The sequence below is a fragment of the Mesoplodon densirostris genome, chromosome 6, assembly GCF_025265405.1.
Source record: "Mesoplodon densirostris isolate mMesDen1 chromosome 6, mMesDen1 primary haplotype, whole genome shotgun sequence".
In the NCBI taxonomy this organism is placed as follows: Eukaryota; Metazoa; Chordata; class Mammalia; order Artiodactyla; family Ziphiidae; genus Mesoplodon; species Mesoplodon densirostris.
This window is the reverse complement of record NC_082666.1, coordinates 112,803,102-112,825,426: the sequence shown is the minus strand read 5'-3', so window position 1 is coordinate 112,825,426 and position 22,325 is coordinate 112,803,102. Positions and strand designations below refer to the sequence as shown.

The 22,325-nt window shown below is 41.5% G+C and overlaps 1 protein-coding gene across 1 annotated transcript in view; it reads right to left on the bottom strand.

Moving 5' to 3' along the window:
- Positions 1-7,811: 7,811 nt before the first annotated feature.
- SPTLC1 (serine palmitoyltransferase long chain base subunit 1) overlaps positions 7,812-22,325 on the bottom strand; it is a 64,234-nt gene continuing 49,720 nt past the window's right edge. Inside the window, exons 10-15 of the mRNA XM_060101263.1 lie at positions 20,244-20,339; positions 19,789-19,885; positions 18,628-18,682; positions 14,161-14,278; positions 10,812-10,885; positions 7,812-9,196 (exon numbers count right to left, since the gene is read on the bottom strand). Coding sequence (XP_059957246.1) covers positions 9,103-9,196; positions 10,812-10,885; positions 14,161-14,278; positions 18,628-18,682; positions 19,789-19,885; positions 20,244-20,339 — 534 coding nt within the window. The 3' untranslated portion in view covers positions 7,812-9,102. The remainder of the gene's footprint in view (positions 9,197-10,811; positions 10,886-14,160; positions 14,279-18,627; positions 18,683-19,788; positions 19,886-20,243; positions 20,340-22,325) is intronic.

Below are 22,325 nucleotides of genomic sequence, written 5' to 3'. Positions count from 1 at the left end.
TAAGGCTGATAAATGAGGAAATAGAGACATAACATTACTTAGATAAATGTTTGGTTCTCCAGAAGAAATAAAGAGAAAAAGGTTTAAGTGGTTGCCTCACGAGAGTGTGGCTGAAGGTGGGAACATTTGGGGTAGAAATCCTTCAATATAATTTGATTTTTAAATTTTAAAAGAAAAAGAACTAATGTCAAATAGCCTCATCCATATCTTTCAAAAAATTAAAGGAAATATCTCACTTAGAGTCATCTAGTCAGTAGTAATTACACTGAAAATGTTGCATAAGAATAAAAATTTTAAGATATAATTTCAAAAATGACAGCAACATACTATTCACAAAATAGAAGGATTCAAATAGGTACAGATAAATGACAAATAAAAAAACAGATCTAATAAATCTTATATAGGAATTAAATATATCATATTTTATAAGACTTTTTAGCAGATTACAAGAACACAAAAATACATTGAACAGAAAAAATTATATTGAAAATGAAATAGATATGAAATACAAACGCGAGCGTACATAAAAATATAAACCAAGAAATCTTTTTTTTGGGTGGGTAGGTAATAAAACAACAGTAATTTATTCTCTCACAGTTCTGGAGGCCAGAGTCCAAAATCAAGATATTGGCAGGTCTGCACTCCCTCCAGAGGCTCTGGGGTAAGATGACCAGCTTGTGACGGCTGTTGGTAATCCTTGGCATTCCTTGGCTTGTAGCTACATCACTCTGATCTCTATCTCTGTCTTCACGTCTTCTCATCTCCCCTGTGTCTCTCTTCTGAAGATACTTATCATTGGACTTAGTTACGCCCCCGTCAATTCTCAATACTCCAGAATGATCTCTTCATCTCAAGAGCCTAAAATTAGTTACATCTGCAAAGACCCTTTTTCTAAATAAGGTAACATTCACAGATTCCTGGAATTAGGATGCAGAAGTCTTTTTTTTTAATTAATGAATTTTTTAAACTGAAATTTAGTTGATTTACAATACTGTATTAGTTTCAGGTATACAGCACAGTGATTTGGAAAACAAATAAATCTTTTATGTTTAAAGTACGTTATAGTTTCCAAAGCATTTTCATTTTGAATATGAATTAACATTGACATTAGCTGAACATCACTCCAGACACCTTACTTTGGAGATAAGTATCAATATATCTCTCTTAGATGGATATCTAAGATTCTTAGGATCCTCAGATACATGTAAGCAACAGAGAGAGAGAGCACATTGAAAATGTGATTTTGGGGTTTCCCTGGTGGCCCAGTGGTTGAGAGTCCGCCTGCCGGTGCACAGGACACGGGTTCGTGCCCCGGTCTGGGAAGATCCCACATGCCGCGGAGCGGCTGGGCCCGTGAGCCATAGCTGCTGAGCCTGCGCGTCCGAAGCCTGCGCTCCGCAACGGGAGAGGCCACGACAGTGAGAGGCCAGTGTACCTCAAAAAAAAAAAAAAAAAAAGAAAATGTGATTTTGCATAAGAAGCATTGTGATTTGGTGGATGGACACATAGTCGCTGGAGCCCAACTACCTGGGTTCTATGTAGATTCTACCTCTTATTGGTTGTGTGAGGATGGGCAAGTCACTCCACCTCTCTGTGCCTCAATTTCCTCAACCATAAAATGTGGATGTCAATAATCCCCACCTCACAGGGTTTCCTTGAGGATGAAAAAGTGCTTAGAACAGCATCTGGTACATTGTAAGCTTTCAATTAAAGACCACCGTTTTCCTCGGTCTGATTTCCAACAGACAGAATGCCAAGGAGGAGCAGAGACAGGTAAGGATAAGGAGAGAAGGAGCCATTGCTGGGTCTGGGCTCTATACACTCTTTTGCAATTTTGTCAGATGTTTGAAGCAGAGGTTCATCCATCATTTTTTGAGGTGTTTTACTCCCCCAGGTCCCAGGCAGCTCCCTAAGACTTCCAGGGACCCTGAGAACAGGATGTCTTTTGTCTCATCTAGAGCCTTCTGTGGGTGGTTGGGGGATGGGTAGCAAACAGTGCAAGGAGAACACTTTCTTTCTTGTCTAACTTTTACCTGTCTTTCCACCTCCTCCCCTTTTCATTTCATTAGACAGGGAGTTTCACCTTAGCTCATTCTGTTAGTGTTCTGACACCGCATGGCACACATTTGGTTCTAGAATCACCGAGAGGTAGGCAGGACTTGTAAGACTGTGACCATATTACTGATGAGAAAGCCAACTGTCATAAAGTGAAGCTATTTGCTTAGGGTTGTACAAGGCTGTAAGGAAGAGCCAATGCCGTGAGTCTATAACAAGAGCTCATTGCTCTTGTTCTAGAATCTATTCACTCAATGTTTACTGGGTAAATGAGGGTCAGGTTGCACTGATGCAGGGGGCAGAGGGGACAAAGATGAATAAATATAGATCTTCTTTAAAAAAATTTTTTTTTCCTTTGGCTGCACTGTGGAGCATGTGGGATCTTAGTTCCCCGACTAGGGATTGAACCTGTGCCCTCTGCATTGGGAGCGTGAAGTCTTAACCACTGGACCGCCAGGGAAGTCCCTCCCTGTAGATCTTCTAGCATGTTCAGAAGAGGTTTCCATCAACACAGCTGGTTGGAGCATTTGATCTCATCAGGTAGTTTCTGCCTGAGAGAATTAAGGTCTCCATCAACATGTTTGAAGGCTGTATGGTGCAGATACAACTGTGCCCATTTTAAAATATGATAAGTTGATTCTAACATTCTTCCAGAGGAGAAAAAATGTGAGAATGTCAAAGAATATTTTGAACAAGAGAAAGATAGGAGAGTTGTCCAACCAGATACGAAAACATATTAGAAATCAACACTAGTTGGAAAGTTCTGACGTTAGCCAAGGCAAGACAAATGGCTCTCCAAGCAGCTATGGATCCATACGAAGAAGTATTTGAAGGAGAAAGGATGGCCTTTTTATAATTCTGGAGTGGGACACCTTTTTAGCAAGGCAAAATTTCCAGACTATAATGGAAGAGACTGGAGGACTTGATAGCCTAAAAATTTGAAATAGTTGTAGAGAGAAAGATAACAAACTCAAGAAAAGAAATGAAAAAAACTTGTCATATAGATACCTGATAAAATTATTTGTTGGTATCTATCCAAAGAAAGACTTTGCAAACTCTTAGACTCAAGATTCCAATTCTAAAATCCACAACGTAGAAACACCCACAGAGGCACATATAGTTACATGTTCCAGGATGTTCATTTCAGCACTGTTTGTCGTAGGAAAAAAATGAGAAACTTAAATGTCTACAGAAAGAAAATGAGTCAAATAAATTGTAACACATCCAAACTACAGAATACTCTTCATAAAGTAAAAGGAATGAGGGCCTGGTATAGAAACATTCCTAGGTTAAGTCAGAACAAGGAACAAGGCTGTTGTTCTGCATTTAAAAAAATCTATTTGAATATAGGTATATATGTAAATAGAAACCGGTCCTGAAGGATCTCCAATGAACTGTGAATAAGAGTTACCCCTGGGAAGGGGAGTGGAATGGGCGGAAATAGGATTTTCAAGTTTTATTCTTCATGCCTCCTCATTATTTGGATGTTTAATTTGAATATGTAATCACTGTGTAATTTTAAAAATGTAAACAACAAAGAAGCAAGGCTCCTCATCCCCAGGGATGAAGAATAAGGACTTTGCACATCCATCTAAGCTGGGGAGTCAGACGAGCCAGGAGGCCACCCAGCCACTAAGGGACAGAAAACAGATGTGGAGGAACCGTGGGCCATGTGCACTCACCAATCCCCTGGTGCCCAGCTCCAAGCAGAGACTGTGGGTCGATTGCACAGGGCAAAGGAGGGTTTTCTCTTCACTTGAACAAAAGAAATCAAGAATGTGCAAGAGGCAGATGTGACAGGCATAAAATGATGTATCACCCACGGATCTGAGGCCGTGGAAATGGCAACTCAGCCCTGTTCTAACTCAACTCAGCTCAGCAGCAGCAGTGTTAGGATGCTCAGATAGAGAGACATCTCTGCTATCCCGGTAGGGGACTCAGGCCTGCCTGCATGGAGGCAGCCTGTTGGGAGGCCTGGCCTCCAGACCTCTACTAGTTCTGGGCTTGTGAGCTGAGAAAGGGCTAAGCTGCAAATACAGGTCTTTCTTACCTGCAAGGAGCTGGGAAACCCGACAACGCACCACACTTTCCCTGCCTCTTTCACTTTCAGTGGCATCAGAGCCTAAAGAAACACGCCGGGAATTTGAACAGAGGTCTCTCTCTTCAGCTCCAGCCCCCCAGGGTGGGTGGGGCACTCAGTTTCTCAGCTTTCTATCAGCCCCCGTGTGGGAGATGGAGGGGTGGGCTTGGAATTAACTGCCAGGAGATCTGGATTGTCAACAGAACATGCAGGAAGCTGGTTCTAAGCCGTGTTATGTGAATTAAAGGGACAGAAATACTCCTTCAGTCTTCAGTGTTTGGGGTAGCTTCCATAAAGCAGTTGCAGGAAAAATCGCGGACCTGGATGTCATGTAAGTCCTAAGCCCTCCTGGAGTGATTTCTTACTGGATCATGTAAGAGGTAAGAGATCTGCACTCCTGTATTGAGTTCTTTTTGCCAATTTGTCTCATTCACATTATTATCATTAATAATAACAATAACACATATTTTGTACTTACTACACATCAGGTGCGATTTAAAGTATTTGCATGTATCATCTCACCTAATTCTCACAACGGTTCTGTGGGCTGGGGCACGATTACTCTCATTTCACAGATGGAGAAACTGAGGCACAGTCAGTTTAAGCCACTCTCCAGGCTCACACGGATGGCAGGTGGTGATGCTGGTTCTTGCCTAGATGACCTGACTCCAGGGCTTCCTCTGCACTGTGCATGGAACCCTCAGCAGCCTCCTCAGACGTCACGGGGTCTGTGGACTAAATGAGGGTGAGAGGAAAAAAGGGGCCCATGGTGATGAGCAGCATGGACGGTGCCTCCAAGGAAGTTCTCGGAAGCCATCAAGCAGGGGAGGGATGGCGTGGGGTTCAGGGGGACAGTCACTCTGAGGATAAGTACCAACAATCGGGGGAATGGAACCCAATATCTGAAGTTTTCTGGCTTGTGCATTTTCATCAAAATAGGGTATCGGTTGGTGTGAGGCTGAACAAAGGGGCCTCCATATCCCCTCCGGGAAAGGTGTGTATGGGTAGTTCTTTCTCAGCGACAAGAGGTCTGTCTGGAGCCAAGGAGAATTTTCCAACTTGGCCTGGGAAACACTATGACAGCAGAAGGATTTAAGATAATTCAAATATAGTCCTTCAGCCCAACTCTCTATTTCACAGAAAGAACTTGTTCAGTGAGGAGTAGGGTCTTGTCCAAGGACTCATGGCTATTGAGTAAATGAGCTAGGACCAGACCCTGTTCTGTTTTCGAATTTGCCTTGGGCTGCCTCCTGCTCTGTTCTGGCACGTGGGCCACGTGCACTCACAAACCGTGCACATCACAAAGGGGATGAGGAACCCAGCAGAAACCACCTCTGTGCTGAGGCCTGCCACCCCGTGCACGTCACAGACTTCCAAATGTTCATCGTGGACAACACAGATAAGAAGAGTATTTGCTGTCATGACTGCAAGAAAGTCAGTTCATTAGTAGTTATGTTCATTATCAGAGATTCGTACTTGATTCAACGGTTTCTAGTATATTCAGAGTTGTGCGCCCATCACCACAATCCGGTTTTCGAACACCTCCTGGAAAGGTCCCCGGGGCTGACAGTCTTCATCAGTCGATCCCATTCTCACCCCCAGCCACAGGCAACCACTAACTTATCTTCTTTTTACATTGGTTTCTCTGGACATTGAATATACATGGAATCACATAATTTCGTGGTTGTTTGCATCTGGTTTCTTCACTTACCAAAATGTTTTCTTTTTTGAGATTTACTTATCCATTTCTTTTTATTGCTGAATTGTATTCCACTGTATGAATATACCGCTTTTTGTTTACTCATTCATCAGTTCGCAGACATTTGACTATTATGAATAATCCTGCTATGAATAGGGCTTCCCTGGTTGCACAGTGGTTAAGAATCTGCCTGCCAGTGCAGGGGACACGGGTTCGAGCCCTGGTCAGGGAAGATCCCACATGCCACAGAGCGACTAAGACCATGTGCCACAACTGCTGAGCCTGCGCTCTAGAGCCTGCAAGCCACAACTACTGAGCCCACATGTTAAAACTACTGAAGACCGCGCGCCTAGAGCCTGTGCTCCACAAGAAAAGCCACTGCAATGAGAAGCCTGTGCACTGCAATGAAGAGTAGCCCCCACTTGCCGCAATTGGAGAAAGCCCACGCGCAGCAACAAAGACCCAATGCAGCCAAAAATAAATAAATAAAGCAAAATAAAATCCTGCTATGAATACTTGTGTACAATTTTTTGCACAAACGTGTTTTTATTTCTCTTGGTAGTGGATTTGCTGGCCCACATGACAAATTTATAATAAGAAACTGCCAAACTTTTCCAAAGTAGTTGTACCATTTTACCTTTCCACCAACAATGTATTGTTTCCAATTTTTTCCATATCTTGCCAATGTTTGGTTATCTGTCTTTTTGATTATAGTCATTCTAGTGAGTGTGTAATAGTATCTCTTTGTAGTTTTAATTTGCATTTCTCTGATGACTAATGAGGTCGAATACGTTTTCATGAGTTTAGATATTTCAATGTCTCTCTTGATGCAATGTCAAGTCTTTCACCATTTTAAAATTATGCTTTTGGATTTCTTATTTTAGGGTTGTGTTCTTTATATTTATGGATACACATCTTTTATTATATATGATTGGCAAATATTTTCTCACAGTCTGTGACTTGTCTTCATTTCTTTCAAGCTATCTTTTGAAGAACAAAGTAAACAATGAATTAATGAAGCTTAATTTACCAATTTTTCCTTCTATGGCTTACGCTTTTGGTACTGTATCTCTGTTTCCCTAACCAAAGATTTAAAATATTTCCTCCTGTGCTTTCTCTTAGAAGTTTCATAGTTTTAAGCTTTATATTTAGGACTGGGGTCCATGTGTCCTAACCTGACTCAAAGCCCCACTTTTCCCGAGCTAGAGCCTCCTGTGGACAACAGAAAGGGAGCCGTTGTGGGTGGCTTCTTTCTCCCCTGGGGGCAACTGTTCAGTGGAAACCAGCTCAAAAGGTTTCCATGCTGCTCACCCAGACACTGCCTTTCTAAACAGAGGTCCCTTGATAGAGCACTTCAGAATCCTCTCTCTCACTATTTCTAAAACAGCAATTTGTAACCTGCTTGAGGTTTGAGATGACTGTTGTTTCTCAACATTTTGCTTGTTTCATACAAATTTATTGCTTCCAGTACATATTTTCTGTGATGTGTATTACCAGGTTGTGGTCACTCTATAGCTTTAATATAAAGACTCTATTTTTGGTTCGTGTTGATGTGTTTCGAGGATGGAAGTTAAATAATGTGTGAGCATTAAATAATGTTAATAAAGTTAAATAATGTCCACCATCTTTTCCAGGAACGTCCAATCATTTTTTAAACGTAGCAATAAACAACTAGATTATTGCAATTTTGACTTATAGAGTATTATAAAAGTAGCTAAAAAGTTACAATCCTAATCTGTTTACAAAAATAATAGGCCTGGTATTTTTGTAGTCATAAGTGGCCAAGGGTTAAATCAGAAGGAACCAAGGAAATTTCAGATACTGTACATTGAAGAAAGGCACTAAGAAATTAATATTTTCCAAAAACCCCCACGACAAAAACACACACACACGCACACACAGAATACTACCCTAGGTCTGCAGAATTTAAAATCAAGAAACGATTCTGTTGAATAGATTACATATGCAAAAGACTGATTATCAGGAATGGAGGTTTATTTCATTAAAAAACAAAACAAAACAGATTCATCCCCCAAAGAGTACTGTATCTTTTAAAGCAGCAGCAACCACAAGGCACATATGTACAAAATACCTCAAGCAAAATAGAAACTAAACATTAAAAAAATATGTTATTTAAAAAGATGTTGAAGACCATTTGTCAATATGAACATATATTATAAAATGACATTTTAAATATAATCTTATTCCTTTCCCTTTAATAGAGATGGAGTAATAGTGTAATATTTATGTACTACCTTATGGCACATATCGCAAACATTTATACCACCCAACTTGGTTTGCTAAAGAAAAAACAGATAGCTGAAGCACAGCTTAAAAATTTTATTTTTAGTGCTTTCACATCTTTTTTAGATATTTGGAATTCATAAGCTGAAAAGAAACAAAGGTCTCATTTTCTTTAGCTTAGAAAAAAAGCTTGTAGTTACACGTCCCTATACAAAAAAGAATACATTCTAGATATTCTAAAATATCAAGGACATGATTTCTATTTTGGGATCATCACAATAATCCTCTTCTGAAAACAGATTAGAAGTCAACACATAACAAATGTAAAGGTCAATTAGACTAAAATAAAATAGTATTTGATTTAAATTATTGCTCGCTTAGGAAGTATAATGACTATTCTCTGGTTAGGGATGCTAAGATTCACTGTTAGAAATGGTGCAACATCAGTATTTAGTGTATATAAAAATTCTAGGATTCAAATATATTATAATGAAAACTTTATAATAATCACACATAAAGTATTCTTTATATATTAGCTACCATTGAGCTTCACATGACGAAGACTGAAAAAGATGTGGTTGAATTAGATCTTCAATACATTTTGTATCATATATGCTGAAGTGCCTCTAAGCTTTAATGCTGCACAGACAATTCTCTATGAGATATTAAGGAGTGCTCACAATCTTTATCATCAGAAGGGAAAGAAGATACACTGAAGCTCCATCTTTAAACAATGACAACAAAAAAAAGAATATAAAATCTAGTATTAGTAAAACGTTTAAATAGTACTAAAGAGCACAATTTAAATATCAGTTATATGCCGTCATTAGTTTTTCTCTTAAGAAAATCAGTTCTTGGGCTTTTGGATTTAAGTACCCAGCATCCTTCTCATGGTCATACACTGAGTTGATATCCACACCATCTAGTGACACCCTGTCTGGTTCCCGCAGGCCCCCTCTGGCTCACTCTGCAGTGACTCAGGTCTGTCTGCGTGTTGCGTGGTGAGAGGCCACCAGGCCCCAGACTAAAGCAGCACAGTCTGGGCCACCTTGCCGATTGTGGTCGCAGCTTTCTCCAGTTCCTCTTCTGTTTGTTCCACTGTGACCACAACCCTAATGCTGAGAAATAATAATAAGGGACACAAAAGATAGTCAAATGAGAGTCCATACCAAGCATCAGCCTGACACCTGTTTTTGTGAATAAAGCTCTTCTACTGGAACATGGCCTACTGTCCATAGCCACTTTTTCACTGTCCCGGCAGGGCTGCGTAATTGTGGCAGGGACCTTGTGTCCTACAAGCTGAAAGCATTTTACTATCTGCTATTTACAGGAGTTTGCTGTTCCCTGCCTGGACTAGTAGCGATCTAGTCAAGGTAACCTTGCAGTAGGGCTCTGCCCAGGGCCGGCAGAAAACTCTGTCCTTTAAATCTACCGCTGCAAGCAGTATCAGGCCCAAAGCAGGAAGTCAACGTTTCTCATATTAATGAGTGTGGGGTTGTTCATAAGTGTAATTCAATACGTCATATAGAAGTTCTGCAATACTTTGATGCGAGGCAGAAATTTTCAAGTTTTCAGGAAACTGAAGACAAGAAGTATCAGCCTGACAGGGCACTTCTACCCCTCTCCCTCTCACTCCCCCTCTGCAAACATCTGCATCAGCCACTGGACACATACACACTGAGTGGGGATGGGCCCAGAGTCCTGAGGGCACAAAACGACGGTGGCCCCTGTCCCCACGAAACACAGGATCACAACTTTGGATGGTGTAATTAGAACGGAGAGAGCAGGATCTTTAGGGTGCTTTTGAGCTGCTGCCAGAACAGTCTTCCAGAACCCAGCCCAGTGCTCCACGCCTGCACAGCGCTTTGTGTGCTCTCGCGGGTCTCTCCCAGACTCTTCCAGGCTCCCTCTCCATGGTGCCTCTCAAACCTGTGCTCTGGGCTCCCCAGATGCACCTGTATGTCTCCACGCCACTGCAGATCCTGCTGGAAGGCCCGATGCCCACCCCAGCTTGATTTTGCAGGCTCGGCTTAAGTGTCTCCTGCTCTAGGAAGCCTCAGTCCCTCCCAGGCCAGAACTAACCATGCCCTCCTCCTCTGTGACCTCCCTGACCTGTGTCAGGACCCTGAAAACCCTCAAGCTCTGGGTGTCTACCTTCTTGGACTACACTGTTTTAGTGCTTAGGGGACAGAATCAGGTGTTGAATGAACGCCGATTTTAAATCATGAGTCGAGGCGCCTTCCCATTGAGGGCTGCTTGAACCTCTGTAGAGGTTTTCCCCACTGTCACTTTGCTTTTCCTTGGGTGCTTAATACGTGTTTGTCAGATGAAGTACCGCACAGCGCTTGGGCCAGAGGTGGGAGGAGCAGCGCCCCCCAGACTGTGCCCACCCCCACCCCCGTAAGGACTATCCTGGTGGCGGAAACAGCTGACCCAGCACATGCTACCACAGCACAGTGGCAGGTCGTCACCAATGAGAACCTGGGCTCTCCCAGTTCGTTCTTGGGATCTCAGATGTGTCATTAAGTTAATTACAGAGTCCTGAGGGGATTTTCAATTAAAATGGGAAAACATCTAGGTTAAGAACAGAAACAGGTGATGTTCTATCTTTTAACAATACACATTCTTCCTTAGCCTGTGACGGTCTTTCAAAAAATTTCAAAACATAATACATTTCATACAGAGTTGAAAGTAGAAAACAATGACTCAAGTCATGATTTTAAGTCTACCAACCTCGGAGGAGGGAGATACTTCTCTTCTTTCTCCAGGTAGCGCGCCTGAGTTAACGCGATGCCTCTGTCCATGCACTGTGTGAGGAAAGGGAATACATTTGCAACCTGGACTGCAGACACTGGTCATTGAAACAGGAAGGTGCACTGAAATGCTACTCTCAATAGTAGTTTTCATTCATTTTCCCAATTATAACTGCTAGAAGACAAAACAAAATACCACAGAATCATCTTATCCTCTTGAGAGCACTGTTCTACAGAACTTCCTGCAATGATGGAGGCGTTCGCCCTGTGCTGTCCAGGACGGCAGTCAGGGGCCCATGTGGCTCTCGGGCACTTTGAGATATGGCTAGGGCAAATGTAACACTGAACTTTGAATCTGACTTAATTTAAACAGCCATAGGTAACTAGTGGTTACCACTTTAGGCAAAGCAGAGTTAGGACAAGGGGAAACAGGACCAACAAAGCCCCGGAGGCTAACCAAGAGCTGGACTTTATAACGCCAGCAGAATCATTTCAGAGAGGAAGTGTTCACACGTCAAATATCAACAACACCTCTGATTCCCATGTGCTACACTTGGACACAGTGCTACCAAGCACAGAAGAGTCTGGTGTCACATTCTGCACAGCTCTCCAATACATCAGCTACCTGCCAACATTTTTTAAAAAATTAAATAATCGCTATCAAAATAAAGCATAAAGTCAGACGAGGGTAATGGTTTATAAGGGTTTCTCCTTGCGGTGATGAAATGTTTTGAAATCAGATAGTGATGGCTGCACAACCTGGTGAGGATACTAAAAACCACTCAACTGTATACTTTAAAGAGTGAATTTTATGGAACGTGAATTGTATTTTTAAACAAACAAACAAACAACCAGCTAGAGCAAGGGGTGCTGTAAAGGAAAGAACCATCACTGCCAGCGTGTGGCGGTGCAGGTATTTGCCTGAAGAGGCGCCATTCTGTAAGCTGTGAGGCAAGGTTTTCCTCTGCTAGGAAAAGATGGAAAACAACGGCAGGCAATGTCTTTTGCTGATTCTACATTCTGGAAGTGTACTTGGAAAACTTAACTCCTTCTGCAAACATCTGGACTGGCTCTGTTTCTAGTCCTGTCTAGTTAAGAAACGGTATAAACCATAGCTCAGTTTGTAAAAACTGTTTTATCAGGAAGTCAACAAAAATTTGGCAGAACTGCTCAGCTCTGCAAAGCTTAAACAAGAACTACGGTGTCATGATCCTTTTTCTCTTTCAAATATTGAAAAGAAAAAGCAAAGAGGAACAGGACAAAAGACTTATTAAGATGGAAGCTGCAATGATGCAAAGAAACTCTAAGGGTTTTCCTCTTCCTTCCTACAAATGCAGTTTCCAGATAGTATTCTGTTCCCTTCCCCAGAGCCTGTTCTCTCCTCAGTCAACTCTCAAGGTGATTTTCTGAAGACAGCCAATATCCAGTGGGAGCCCACAGATGTAATTTTCAGGATCTGTGAATTGTCCAGACTCACTTTTTCTTTCTGTTATGAGGATAACCTATGTAAGAGAAGTATCGAGTCACTTGATTCACATGCCCTTTCTGAGTCTCCCTCTGGAACAGAGTAGCAGTAAGACCTTAGCTGTTGCTACCTGGTGAGAAAAGAACTGAGGTGGATCTGACTGGAACTGACACCCTGGCACCTAGAGAAGGCCCACGTCCCGTGACACCAAGTGTGTAGAGAAGCACCCCGAGGGGGGTTCGAGGGGAGGCTCTGGGATAATAACGGCGCCACCACAGACTCCAACACAGGACATGCAGCTTCACAAGGCTGCTCTGGCGGTGGTCAGCGTCAGTCACACCGCCTGGCAACTCAGTTAGAAAACAAACTCAGCTGTCACATGAAGGTAATGTCATAATTTGACTCTTACTAGGCTTGTCTGTTCTGCTTATATTTAATTTATACATTTGTTTTGGTATTACATTTGTATAGGAGCTCTAAGTAAAAGGATGCTGTACTTCCTTTTGTAGCTTATACAGTTAAGTAATATGACAATAAAAACAGCGAGGCAGTAAAAAAGGTCTGTGGGACGCTCTTCCCCTTTAAAGAGTTTTTCTTCATGTTTGCAGAGCTGCACCCGAGGAGACGTCTGTGACATTTCCTCACCCAGCGAGGCGAGAGCCACGGCTGCCTGTTCATTCATAATCTGACACGTCTCCTTAATTAGGAGTCTCATATTCTGGGTTTGGTTTTATTTCGTTTTCTAAGGACAACTGACTCTGGAAGGCCACAGGTTGCAAGAAGCTCTCCACGAATCAATGATCCACAAGTTGCAAGAAGCTCTCCGTGAATCAATGACTGCAGGTACTGTGGTTCACACATCGTAGGGGACAGGTCAGCTGAAGCCAGCGGTGAAGCCAGCGGCTGGCTTAGCACCACAGTCTCCATACTGAGCAGCCACGTGACTGCCTGTCGTGCCACAGCCGGGCAGGGGCACACGGCAGACTTGACCATCACTACTACCCTGACGCCTGGCAGCACGGACTCAGGGAAGGGGCCTCTGAAAGGAACCGTCAGGACAAGCAGGACAAGGAAGCAGAGCGAAGCCTGTCTTCATTCTCAAAGACATACTCCATGTATTTCAGATTCAAGTACAAGGCAGCACCACCCTCGGTGCTCAGTGCTGCAGGGCCACTTGACCGTCCTTTAGGAGGAGGAAAGTGAGGACAGAGGACTTGGGTGAATGCAGCTCTACTGAAGAGCAAAGGCCAAGGGATCTTCCCTAGTGATGTGTTTCTTAGTTAATAACTAAGGTACACTTAGTAGTAAGACTTTCAGAAGTCAGACATTTAAATCAAGCTCCCAAGTTAGGTATGGTAAAGAAGTGGCTCTTCCTTCCTTTTTGGTTACAAGATTATTTCGACCTGTTTCTGAGCTATGCTGGGTGTTCAGCCCCAGAGAGTCAGCTGTCCGGTGTTGTGCGCCATCACCATACACAATGCCATCCCCACCTACATGGGCAAAAGCCTGGCTTTGCAACTAGTAAGCAACTGGGTTTTCTGGAAGACTAATTATTCAGAGTGGAAGCAAAGTGTATTTTAATACAATGTGGCAAAGAACACAACTTCAATGTGAGCTGAAAACAGACCCAATGGAATAACCTGCAGCCTGTCAGTAGAGACGTGCTACAGACTCCACTGGGCAGGGACAGGTGTCGGGAAGGCTGGGCATCAGAACAATTCCATGTCACCCGAGGGGGAACCACAACTTCTGCTGTACCCAGTCTCTTAGGGCAAAGAGAGCATTCTTAAAAATGACCTTAAAAATTGCCTGGGTTCAGGGTAGAAGGGTACGAAGAGATTCACCTGAATAACTGGATACTCACTTGAGTTACTATTTCCTGAAGTAGTTTAACATCTCTTTCTCGACACCCAGTGCTCTCTTCCAGCTGGAGGTGAAATGCGGGAGAAATGGACTCACCCACCACTTTTAATCCAGAAATGCTGAGGAAGGGAAACACACACACAAGCATAAATCCTCTTCCGAGCTCAGATTTCTCGCATATAAATAATTTTACAAAGTCTGCATTAATGAACGTGACAGAAACTGGGACTTCCATGGGAAACATCACGTGGTGGGATTCCAGATCTGGCAAAGGGTGGTAAAAACGCACGCCCTGGGCAGTGCCTCCTAGTCCAGGACACCCTGCAGCATGGCTGGGGAGAGGATTCCCGGTCCTGCGGGACCCTCCAGCTCACATTTCAGAGAACACGTGCGTCATCCCCAGCCTCCCACCAGACGCGGTCTACGTGCCTCACCCACCTTGGCTGGGGCCACCCCCTCCTCAAGGGGCCCCTTGCAGGCCCACTCAGCCCTGGGCCTCTGCCCTGTCGCTTCCTCTCCTCACCTGCTCTCTCCTGTTCTTGCACGGCTAGCGCCAGACACGCCCGGTCCCAGGGCCAGGGCCACTCCTCTGGGGGCCTCCCTCACCACCCGCTTTAGGGAAGTGTCTGCACCAGCATTTCCTGTTACCTCTGTTTCCTCCACCATGGATAACATGTTATAATTGGTAATGCTGCTTCCTTATTTTCTAAATCTTTAGCTTGTACCTTGTCTTTTATAAACTACAGGGATGATTTCTGATTTCTGACACTAAAATTTTATACTTTGATCACCAACAATATATTTAGGTTGTAAAGCTGTCTTCCTGTGTACATGTTTAATTTTAAATTTTTCTTGAATTACAATTATTTTCTTCTCTCTTAGGATTAACAGCACAGACATCTGCTGTTTCTCAGGAAGGAAGGGAGATTTCTTTAGGGGTGAAAGTCTGCATTTTCAAATGATTATTGCAGTGTTATGAGAACTGTAGGCCATATAATCTAGCCAGGTATGGTTTGATTTCTGACCTATCTCCTAAGACAAAAATAGTGATACATGTCTATGTGAAATTGGGCTAAACATTTTAAATGGCTTTCATTCAGTCTGCTCTACCTGCAAAGATTTGCTTTTCCTTTAGAATGAAATGAGCACAAAAAGCATTTGCTAGCATATTCGATTCTTCAAATATGTTTAGGACTCAACAAGCTTTTACTGAATGACTACCTGTGCCCCGAGTATCACACGAAGTGAGGAAGCTAAGCTCACCTGCCTTTCAAACCACCCTTGAACATCATTAATTTGTGTCTTTTTTTTTTGCAGTACGCGGGCCCCTCACTGTTGTGGCCTCTCCCGTTGCGGAGCACAGGCTCTGGACGCGCAGGCTCAGCGCCATGGCTCACGGGCCCAGCGCTCCGCAGCATGTGGGATACTCCCGGACCGGGGCACGAACTCGTGTCCCTTGCATCGGCAGGCGGACTCTCAAGCACTGCGCCACCAGGGAAGCCCTGTATCTACTTTCTTTAAATGTAATGCATCACACTAGGATCTCTCAATAAATCAGGCTGCAGATTCGAATCATGGAATCTTAGAGTCTAGGGCTTCTGGAATATGGGGAAACCTTATAGATCAGTTGTTTTACTACTGTAGAAACCAAGAAATATGCTTTCAAAACCCATTTCCTAGGTGAATTTTGAATGTGTTAAACTTGTACACCAAGAAGTATTAATTGTTTTAGGTCTCTCAGGGAGAACTTAAAAAATCACTTTTCAAATTGCATTTCATATGAATTAAATGGCCTGGATTTTCCTTGATACAAACAAGGCACCTATAAGCCCAATCGAGCTTATTATTTGATCAAATGGGCTCATCTCACATGTTAGGTGGAGCAAGTTGGTGAGAGAAGGAATGAAACAAAATGCCCTCTTTCTGGCTGCCTGGATGCTGAATGTCGCATTAAAGTTTAACTAAAACCAAATGGACAGAGAATTATAACTTGAGTTCAGAAAGTTAGAAGCTGTGTTTCAGAGCCTGTTATACTTAAAAAAAACATTTCTGGAGAGCACATTATTTACCATATTATTTTACCCATTTTACCAAATGGAAACACTAAACACTGGTCTAGGTCCTAGGGATAGAACAATCAACAATTCAGACGTGGTCTCCATCATGTGCTTAGTGTGGGGAAAGCACTGGACATGAATAATTATCTGTTAGAATTTAGGGGCTCTTCAAGATTCCAGCAAGGACCCAAAGTAGCATAGGCCACTGACTTCCTCTCCCAAATGCAACCTCAGAGATGAGAGAAGCAAATCACTGATTAGAGGAGACTAAAAAAAATTACTTAGAACTGAACACTGAAAATACTTACTGCCTTTGAATTGTTTATCCTTAAGAGATTTATTAGAAAATAACACCAATAACCTAAATGTAAAAAGCTAAGAAAGAGTAAAAAAACACAATTCAATGAAACAAGAAAGTAGAGAAATAAGGAAAGAAGATCAATCAGAGAAAACAAAATATGAGTAAAAAACAAAATCAAACTTAAAAAAACGTGCTGGGCAAAATCCTGGAAAGACTATCGTAAGAATGAAAACGACAGAAACAGAAAATAAAAAGGGGAAATCATACAGACACAAGAGAGAGAATCACAGACTATGCCCAGCCCAAAGGCCCCAAGTCTAGAGAGCCTTACAGAGGAGTCCTGCTCAACTTTGAAGAAACAAATAATCAAGCCTGGTCTTATACAATGGCTCCATAATGCAGGGAAGTGGAAAAACTGCTCAATACTTTATTGAGGCTACCACACATTGATTCCTAGGTTATGTAAGGTTGTTGTAACGAAAGATAGGCCCATTTAAATTATAAATATGGATGTAAAAATTCAAAATTCTAACTAACGGTGCAGAAAAATATACTGTAATGAAGGAGGGACTTTCTCAGGAATGCAAGGATGTTTTAACATCAGAAAATACCGTCATCCCTCGGTAGTCACAGGAACATTCTGGGTGAAGTGCAGGAGTAGAGGTGGGTTTCAGTAGCTTCAAGTGTACATGAGAGGTGAGGACGTGGAGAGGGCACAAACAACTCTGGAAAAGGACTGGCTACAAAGAGAAGCAGAGCAATGGGCTAGTTGCTAGAGGGGAGTATGGGGTGACAGGAGAGAAGAATTTAAGACAAGATAGGGCAGAGTGTACTTGAATGCTCATCAAATGACTCAGGAAAGGGGAGAGACTGAAGAGAAAGGAGAGGAGACAACCGAAGGCACTCGGTCCTTAAGAAAGAAGAGCTGTGATGGATGGAGGAACGTTTCTTTGGCGATAACACGAGGGAAGACTGGTTCGGATACCCGCAGGTGTGCAGGTTTGTGAGGGAAAATGAGGGAGTTCCCAAGTGACAGCACGAGGCAAGGCTGTCAGCTCAAAGTGGGTGGAGTGAGACAGAGGGTTAGGGATTTTGGAGAGAAGAAAAAGTGTGAAAGGGCTGGGAAAAGTAGAGATTGGACTGGAAAAATAAACAAGTTAACACTCAGAATAAAGGGCATCTGAGGTAGGTGTTCGTGAACTGACAGTGACTCCAGTGTGCTAGGCTGAACTGGTTTATTAGTATTTCATAAGCCAATGTAACTGGAAACAATAATATCTCTCTACCATAAATCATGCAAGGACTTTTGTTAGGATCAGAAAGTCAGACCCAGACTTCAATTATTTCTCCCCCTGCTTTATCTGGAACATCTGTGACCTGCTTATTTATTAACTGTCCTTTTTAGAAAAGTTTCTAGTTTCCATATCTGGCAATAGGGACAGGACTTCCATGACTGAGAAGGCAGGTTTCAACTTGGAAAGGCAAAAAGGAACCACAGGCAAGGGGAGATCATTTTCTGTAAGATAAGAAATCTGCCTGAAGATGTCACTAGCCTCAATTCTTTTCTCAATTCTAGAGGAATCTTAAAGAACTACTCTTGTGTAGTTAAAACAAAAGTAAACAGAACACTCATAAGGTTCACTTTGATTTCACTTGTTTCTTTTTCTTGAGGTAACTTAAAATAAATCAGTAATTTTCTAAAAAGCAGCATGGACAGTATGAACCCACTGTCATCCTTTTACTCTTACAGATGTGTGGAAATTCTCCAGTGTTTATGCTGGTTATTTCTGGTGGCAGCATGTTATGTTATTTTTTTTCATCTTTGTTACCTTCTGTACTGCTGTAATATTTTACCAATGAGCTTGTATCATTTTTAGAAAAACAAAGTTATGATTTTTTAAAACAATGACAAAATGGATGCTCTGGTTTCACACACAGCGACAAATTTGAATGAACTGTGTTTTTGGTTTCTTAGCTGCAATTTAGACAAACTGACTCAAGCCTATTAAACGCACTGAAAACCAAAGAGGTGACATTCAAAATTTTTCACAAGTTGTTTAAATGTTGTGCAGATAAACTTTTGAGTTGGTTGAAAATATAGAAAACTCACCCTTGTAAAGCTTTATGAATTCGTTTGCACTTTTCCTTCAACACTGCAAAAATACCTGAAGGAAACAAATACATTTGATAGTACATTTGGAAGACTGCATATACTAATCTAAAAATGTTTTTAAAGATCCAGTTCATCAATTTAAAATGCAGCAAATCCTTCTGCCCACTAATTACACACAAATAGACAGCCAGTAACTCCTCTGAAGGTCCCCAACTACCATCTGTGGCATATACTAGCTGGCACCTACTCACCCAACTTTCAGCAAAATCTGGGATGAGGTTTTCTACAACAAAACAATGGCTCTTGTTATTATTAAGATACTATAAATTATCTGGCCAAGAACAAAAGGGTACAAATATATTAAATATTTCTGGACCCTAAACAATTTGGGAAAAAAAATAGACACTGCAGTAATGTTTATGATCTCTTCTTGATATTTTCACTTTCTTTTAAGGAAAATCCACAAACTGAAATATCTGAGGAGACAGGAGTGGCAGGGTCTCTGACAAGCAAGTATATGAATGTGCACACAGAAACACTCACTTTTACTGATTCTCTGAATTAAAACCAATGCTGAATCTTTAGAAATATATAAAATTTAAAATTACAAACACCAGGCCTGCTTTTCCATTTTCCTTTTAGCGTTTGGTGAGGAGGCACTATCACAGCCCAAAACCACATTTTAAATTGAGTCGACTGCCCATTAAGCAAGCTTTAATAGTTGGTAAACCTGTATGGCCTCAGCACCAACTCATGAATCAAAGGCTGATGGGGAAAACTAGGTAACAGTTATAAAATTGTAAGTACCAAAAATTAGCATACTTCAGCTAATTTCTCAAAAAAACCTGATAAACTAAATGATGACTGACCCAGAGCTAGTCCCTCCTTTTTCTGGCATCTCTGCCCACCAAGGGAGCGAGCTTTGCTTTGGCTCTGGCTTCATCTACAGAAACACGAGAGAAGCTCTAACCCGAAACCCTGAGGCAGAGACAACTTTTTCACCATCATTTTCCCCATAAATTGCCAGATAATGTATTTCAGAGCCAGAGCTTTGTCTGGGAAATCATTTCCTCCAGCTATTTTCTCCAAAAAGGCAAACCAGCAGCATGGCTAACATGACTTGAAATATCTTTGATTTCCTGTGTTTAAAGGTTATACCTGGATTTTCTTCCATGATGTTGAGGGCCTCAATTGCAGCAGCAGCTAAGAGGGGAGGTAATGAAGCTGAAAAGCAGTATCCCTGGCCGGAAAGTCGCTGAGAAGAAACACACAAGTTATAAAACATAAACACTTTTTTTTGTCTTTGTTTTTCTTTGGCTAAAAAAACTAAAGGTACCAAATCTCTGCACTCCCTATCAAACAGCACGTACAAATGGTGAGGTGGTAAGACCCAGGCATGTACAGAAGTTATGTAACAAAACCAAAACTTTTTTAGAAAGGGAGATAATTTCTAAATGTAAATATTTTGAATGATTCTTTAACAAATCTACTTCTAAATTAAAATTGTGTGACAAACTAAGTTAGAATGAAATTCTGTAATAGCAGTTACATTTTTAGTTGACCAATGGAGCAACAGGTTTCAGTTTTTGCTTCTGTTTTTAACAAGAACCCACCTGATGGTCAATTACGAAAGATCTGCCACAGCAGAAACCCCCAATAGAAGCAAGTGAATTCTCCATGTTGGCACTGATAAGATCAATATCATCAATCTGTCAGAAAAGAGGGACAGTGGGAGTTATTTCTCAATTTAAAGAAAAGGAGGGGGTAAAAAAAAAGGCCAATGTCAATCCTAGAGACAAAATTTCAGCACTAATCATGTCAACATCTGGATTCAAACTACCTCCTTGAAAGTAAAGGGTAAGTCATACAAAATCAATCGTTAAAAGGACCGATGTTTCACAGCCCACCTCTGAAGATGTCTCACTTTATACTTTTTTGCCATTCCATCATTCGACAATTTATTCACAGTGGAAGAGACAGATAAAAGATGAAATCTAAAGTTGTTTGAAACTAAACATATTCAGAGGTACAAGATAAGATCATTTCCTTGCTAAAACAGTGGTCTCAGCTGGCCCTCTCCATAGAAGGTACTTGAAAGAAATAAAAAGAAATCTATCAGGGTTTTGAACACTTTGGAACAAGTACTACATTCCATTTACCTTTTCCACCTTTTCAAAAATGAAATCAATTTATCCAAACATGATGGCGATGGGCCATCGTGGGCTCTGACCAAAATGGACCAACTGGGCAGTGGATGAACCTAATGTGCCCACTGGGCTCCTGAGTACCCACTACCTCCTCAACTGCTCAGCACTCCTTTGGTCCTCACCTTCTGCTCCAGCCCCCAGCACCAAGTTCCATCCTGCATACAGTAGCCATTCTGTAATTACTCACTGATGGCCATAATAATGACTGGTCAGATCATATCTTGTGTTTTTCCAAGTGTTCCACAGATCCAACAAGGAAACCTGTGCACTCTTCTTTTTTTTAACCTTTCATTATGAAAAATTTCAAACATATACAAAAGTATAAAGAATTCCCATCAGCAGATTCAATAATTATCAACTTACGGACAATCCTGTTCCATGTATAAGCCCCCTACTGCCCTCTTCATTTCTTTGGAGCATATCTCAGACTTTATATGTTTTCATCTATAAATATTTCAGTGTGCATTTCTAAAAGATATGCACTCTTTCAAAAACATTACCACACTTAAAAAATGAAAAATTTCTGAATATCAAATACTGAGTGTTCAAATATCTCTGTCTCACAAAGCTTGTTTTTCACAGTATTTGTTTGAATTAGGGTCCAAGTGAGGGTCATACATTCTGCACTCTTACTCAAGCCATTATAAATACTACCTCTGAGACAACTGCTGGAAGCAGTGAGAAAACTAGAACAGTGAAATTAGATAGTGCTTTTTTCTTCTTTAAAATTTTCATGCTTAAAAATTGCTCTGGTGTAAATTTTACTTGAATTACATTTCCATTTATCTTAAATTCTTCAGTGCATTTCATTGCCAAATGTCAGCTTGTCTTTGAAGAGTATGCTTCAGTCAACTTAGTGTGATATTCATTCTGCTCTACATTTTTCTCTAGGTCTGTATGGGTAGAGGGATGCAAATAATCTAAGGTGAGTTTATCTTTTATAGTTCAACATTTTAACACAAGTTGCAAAACTTTTATGCACGAGATTTGGAGAAAAGTTTCCTTCACATCAACCACACAGCAGTGGGTAAGGACAGGTGACACAGTGGTGGGTGAGGACAGGTTCTGCAGATGGGCCCACACTGTTCCTCTCCGAGGCTCTAGGAGCAAAACCCACTAAGAGTGGGGCTAGTTGAGGCTCATTTCCTTTCAGCAAAAGAAACAATGAAAAACTCACTCCAGTTGTCTGGGACCTTGAGTGGCTTTGTGAATCCATGCTGGTGGTATTTCTATTATATATATAAATATAAATCACCCCCCCCCACACACAAATAACAATATAGAATTTTAAATATTAGAAAGAACATCTTTTCACTGTTTTGATACTTTCTAAAGGACAACTTAGAGAATTCTTACTGATTTTAAAGAAAAAATGGAAGGCAAATTTAACTGTTTCTAGAGAAGAAACACTGAAAGCTGGGATCAAATGTTACCGTGTAAACAGAACATGGTATTCTAATGATTAGCCACTGAGTTCCAAGGGAAGAT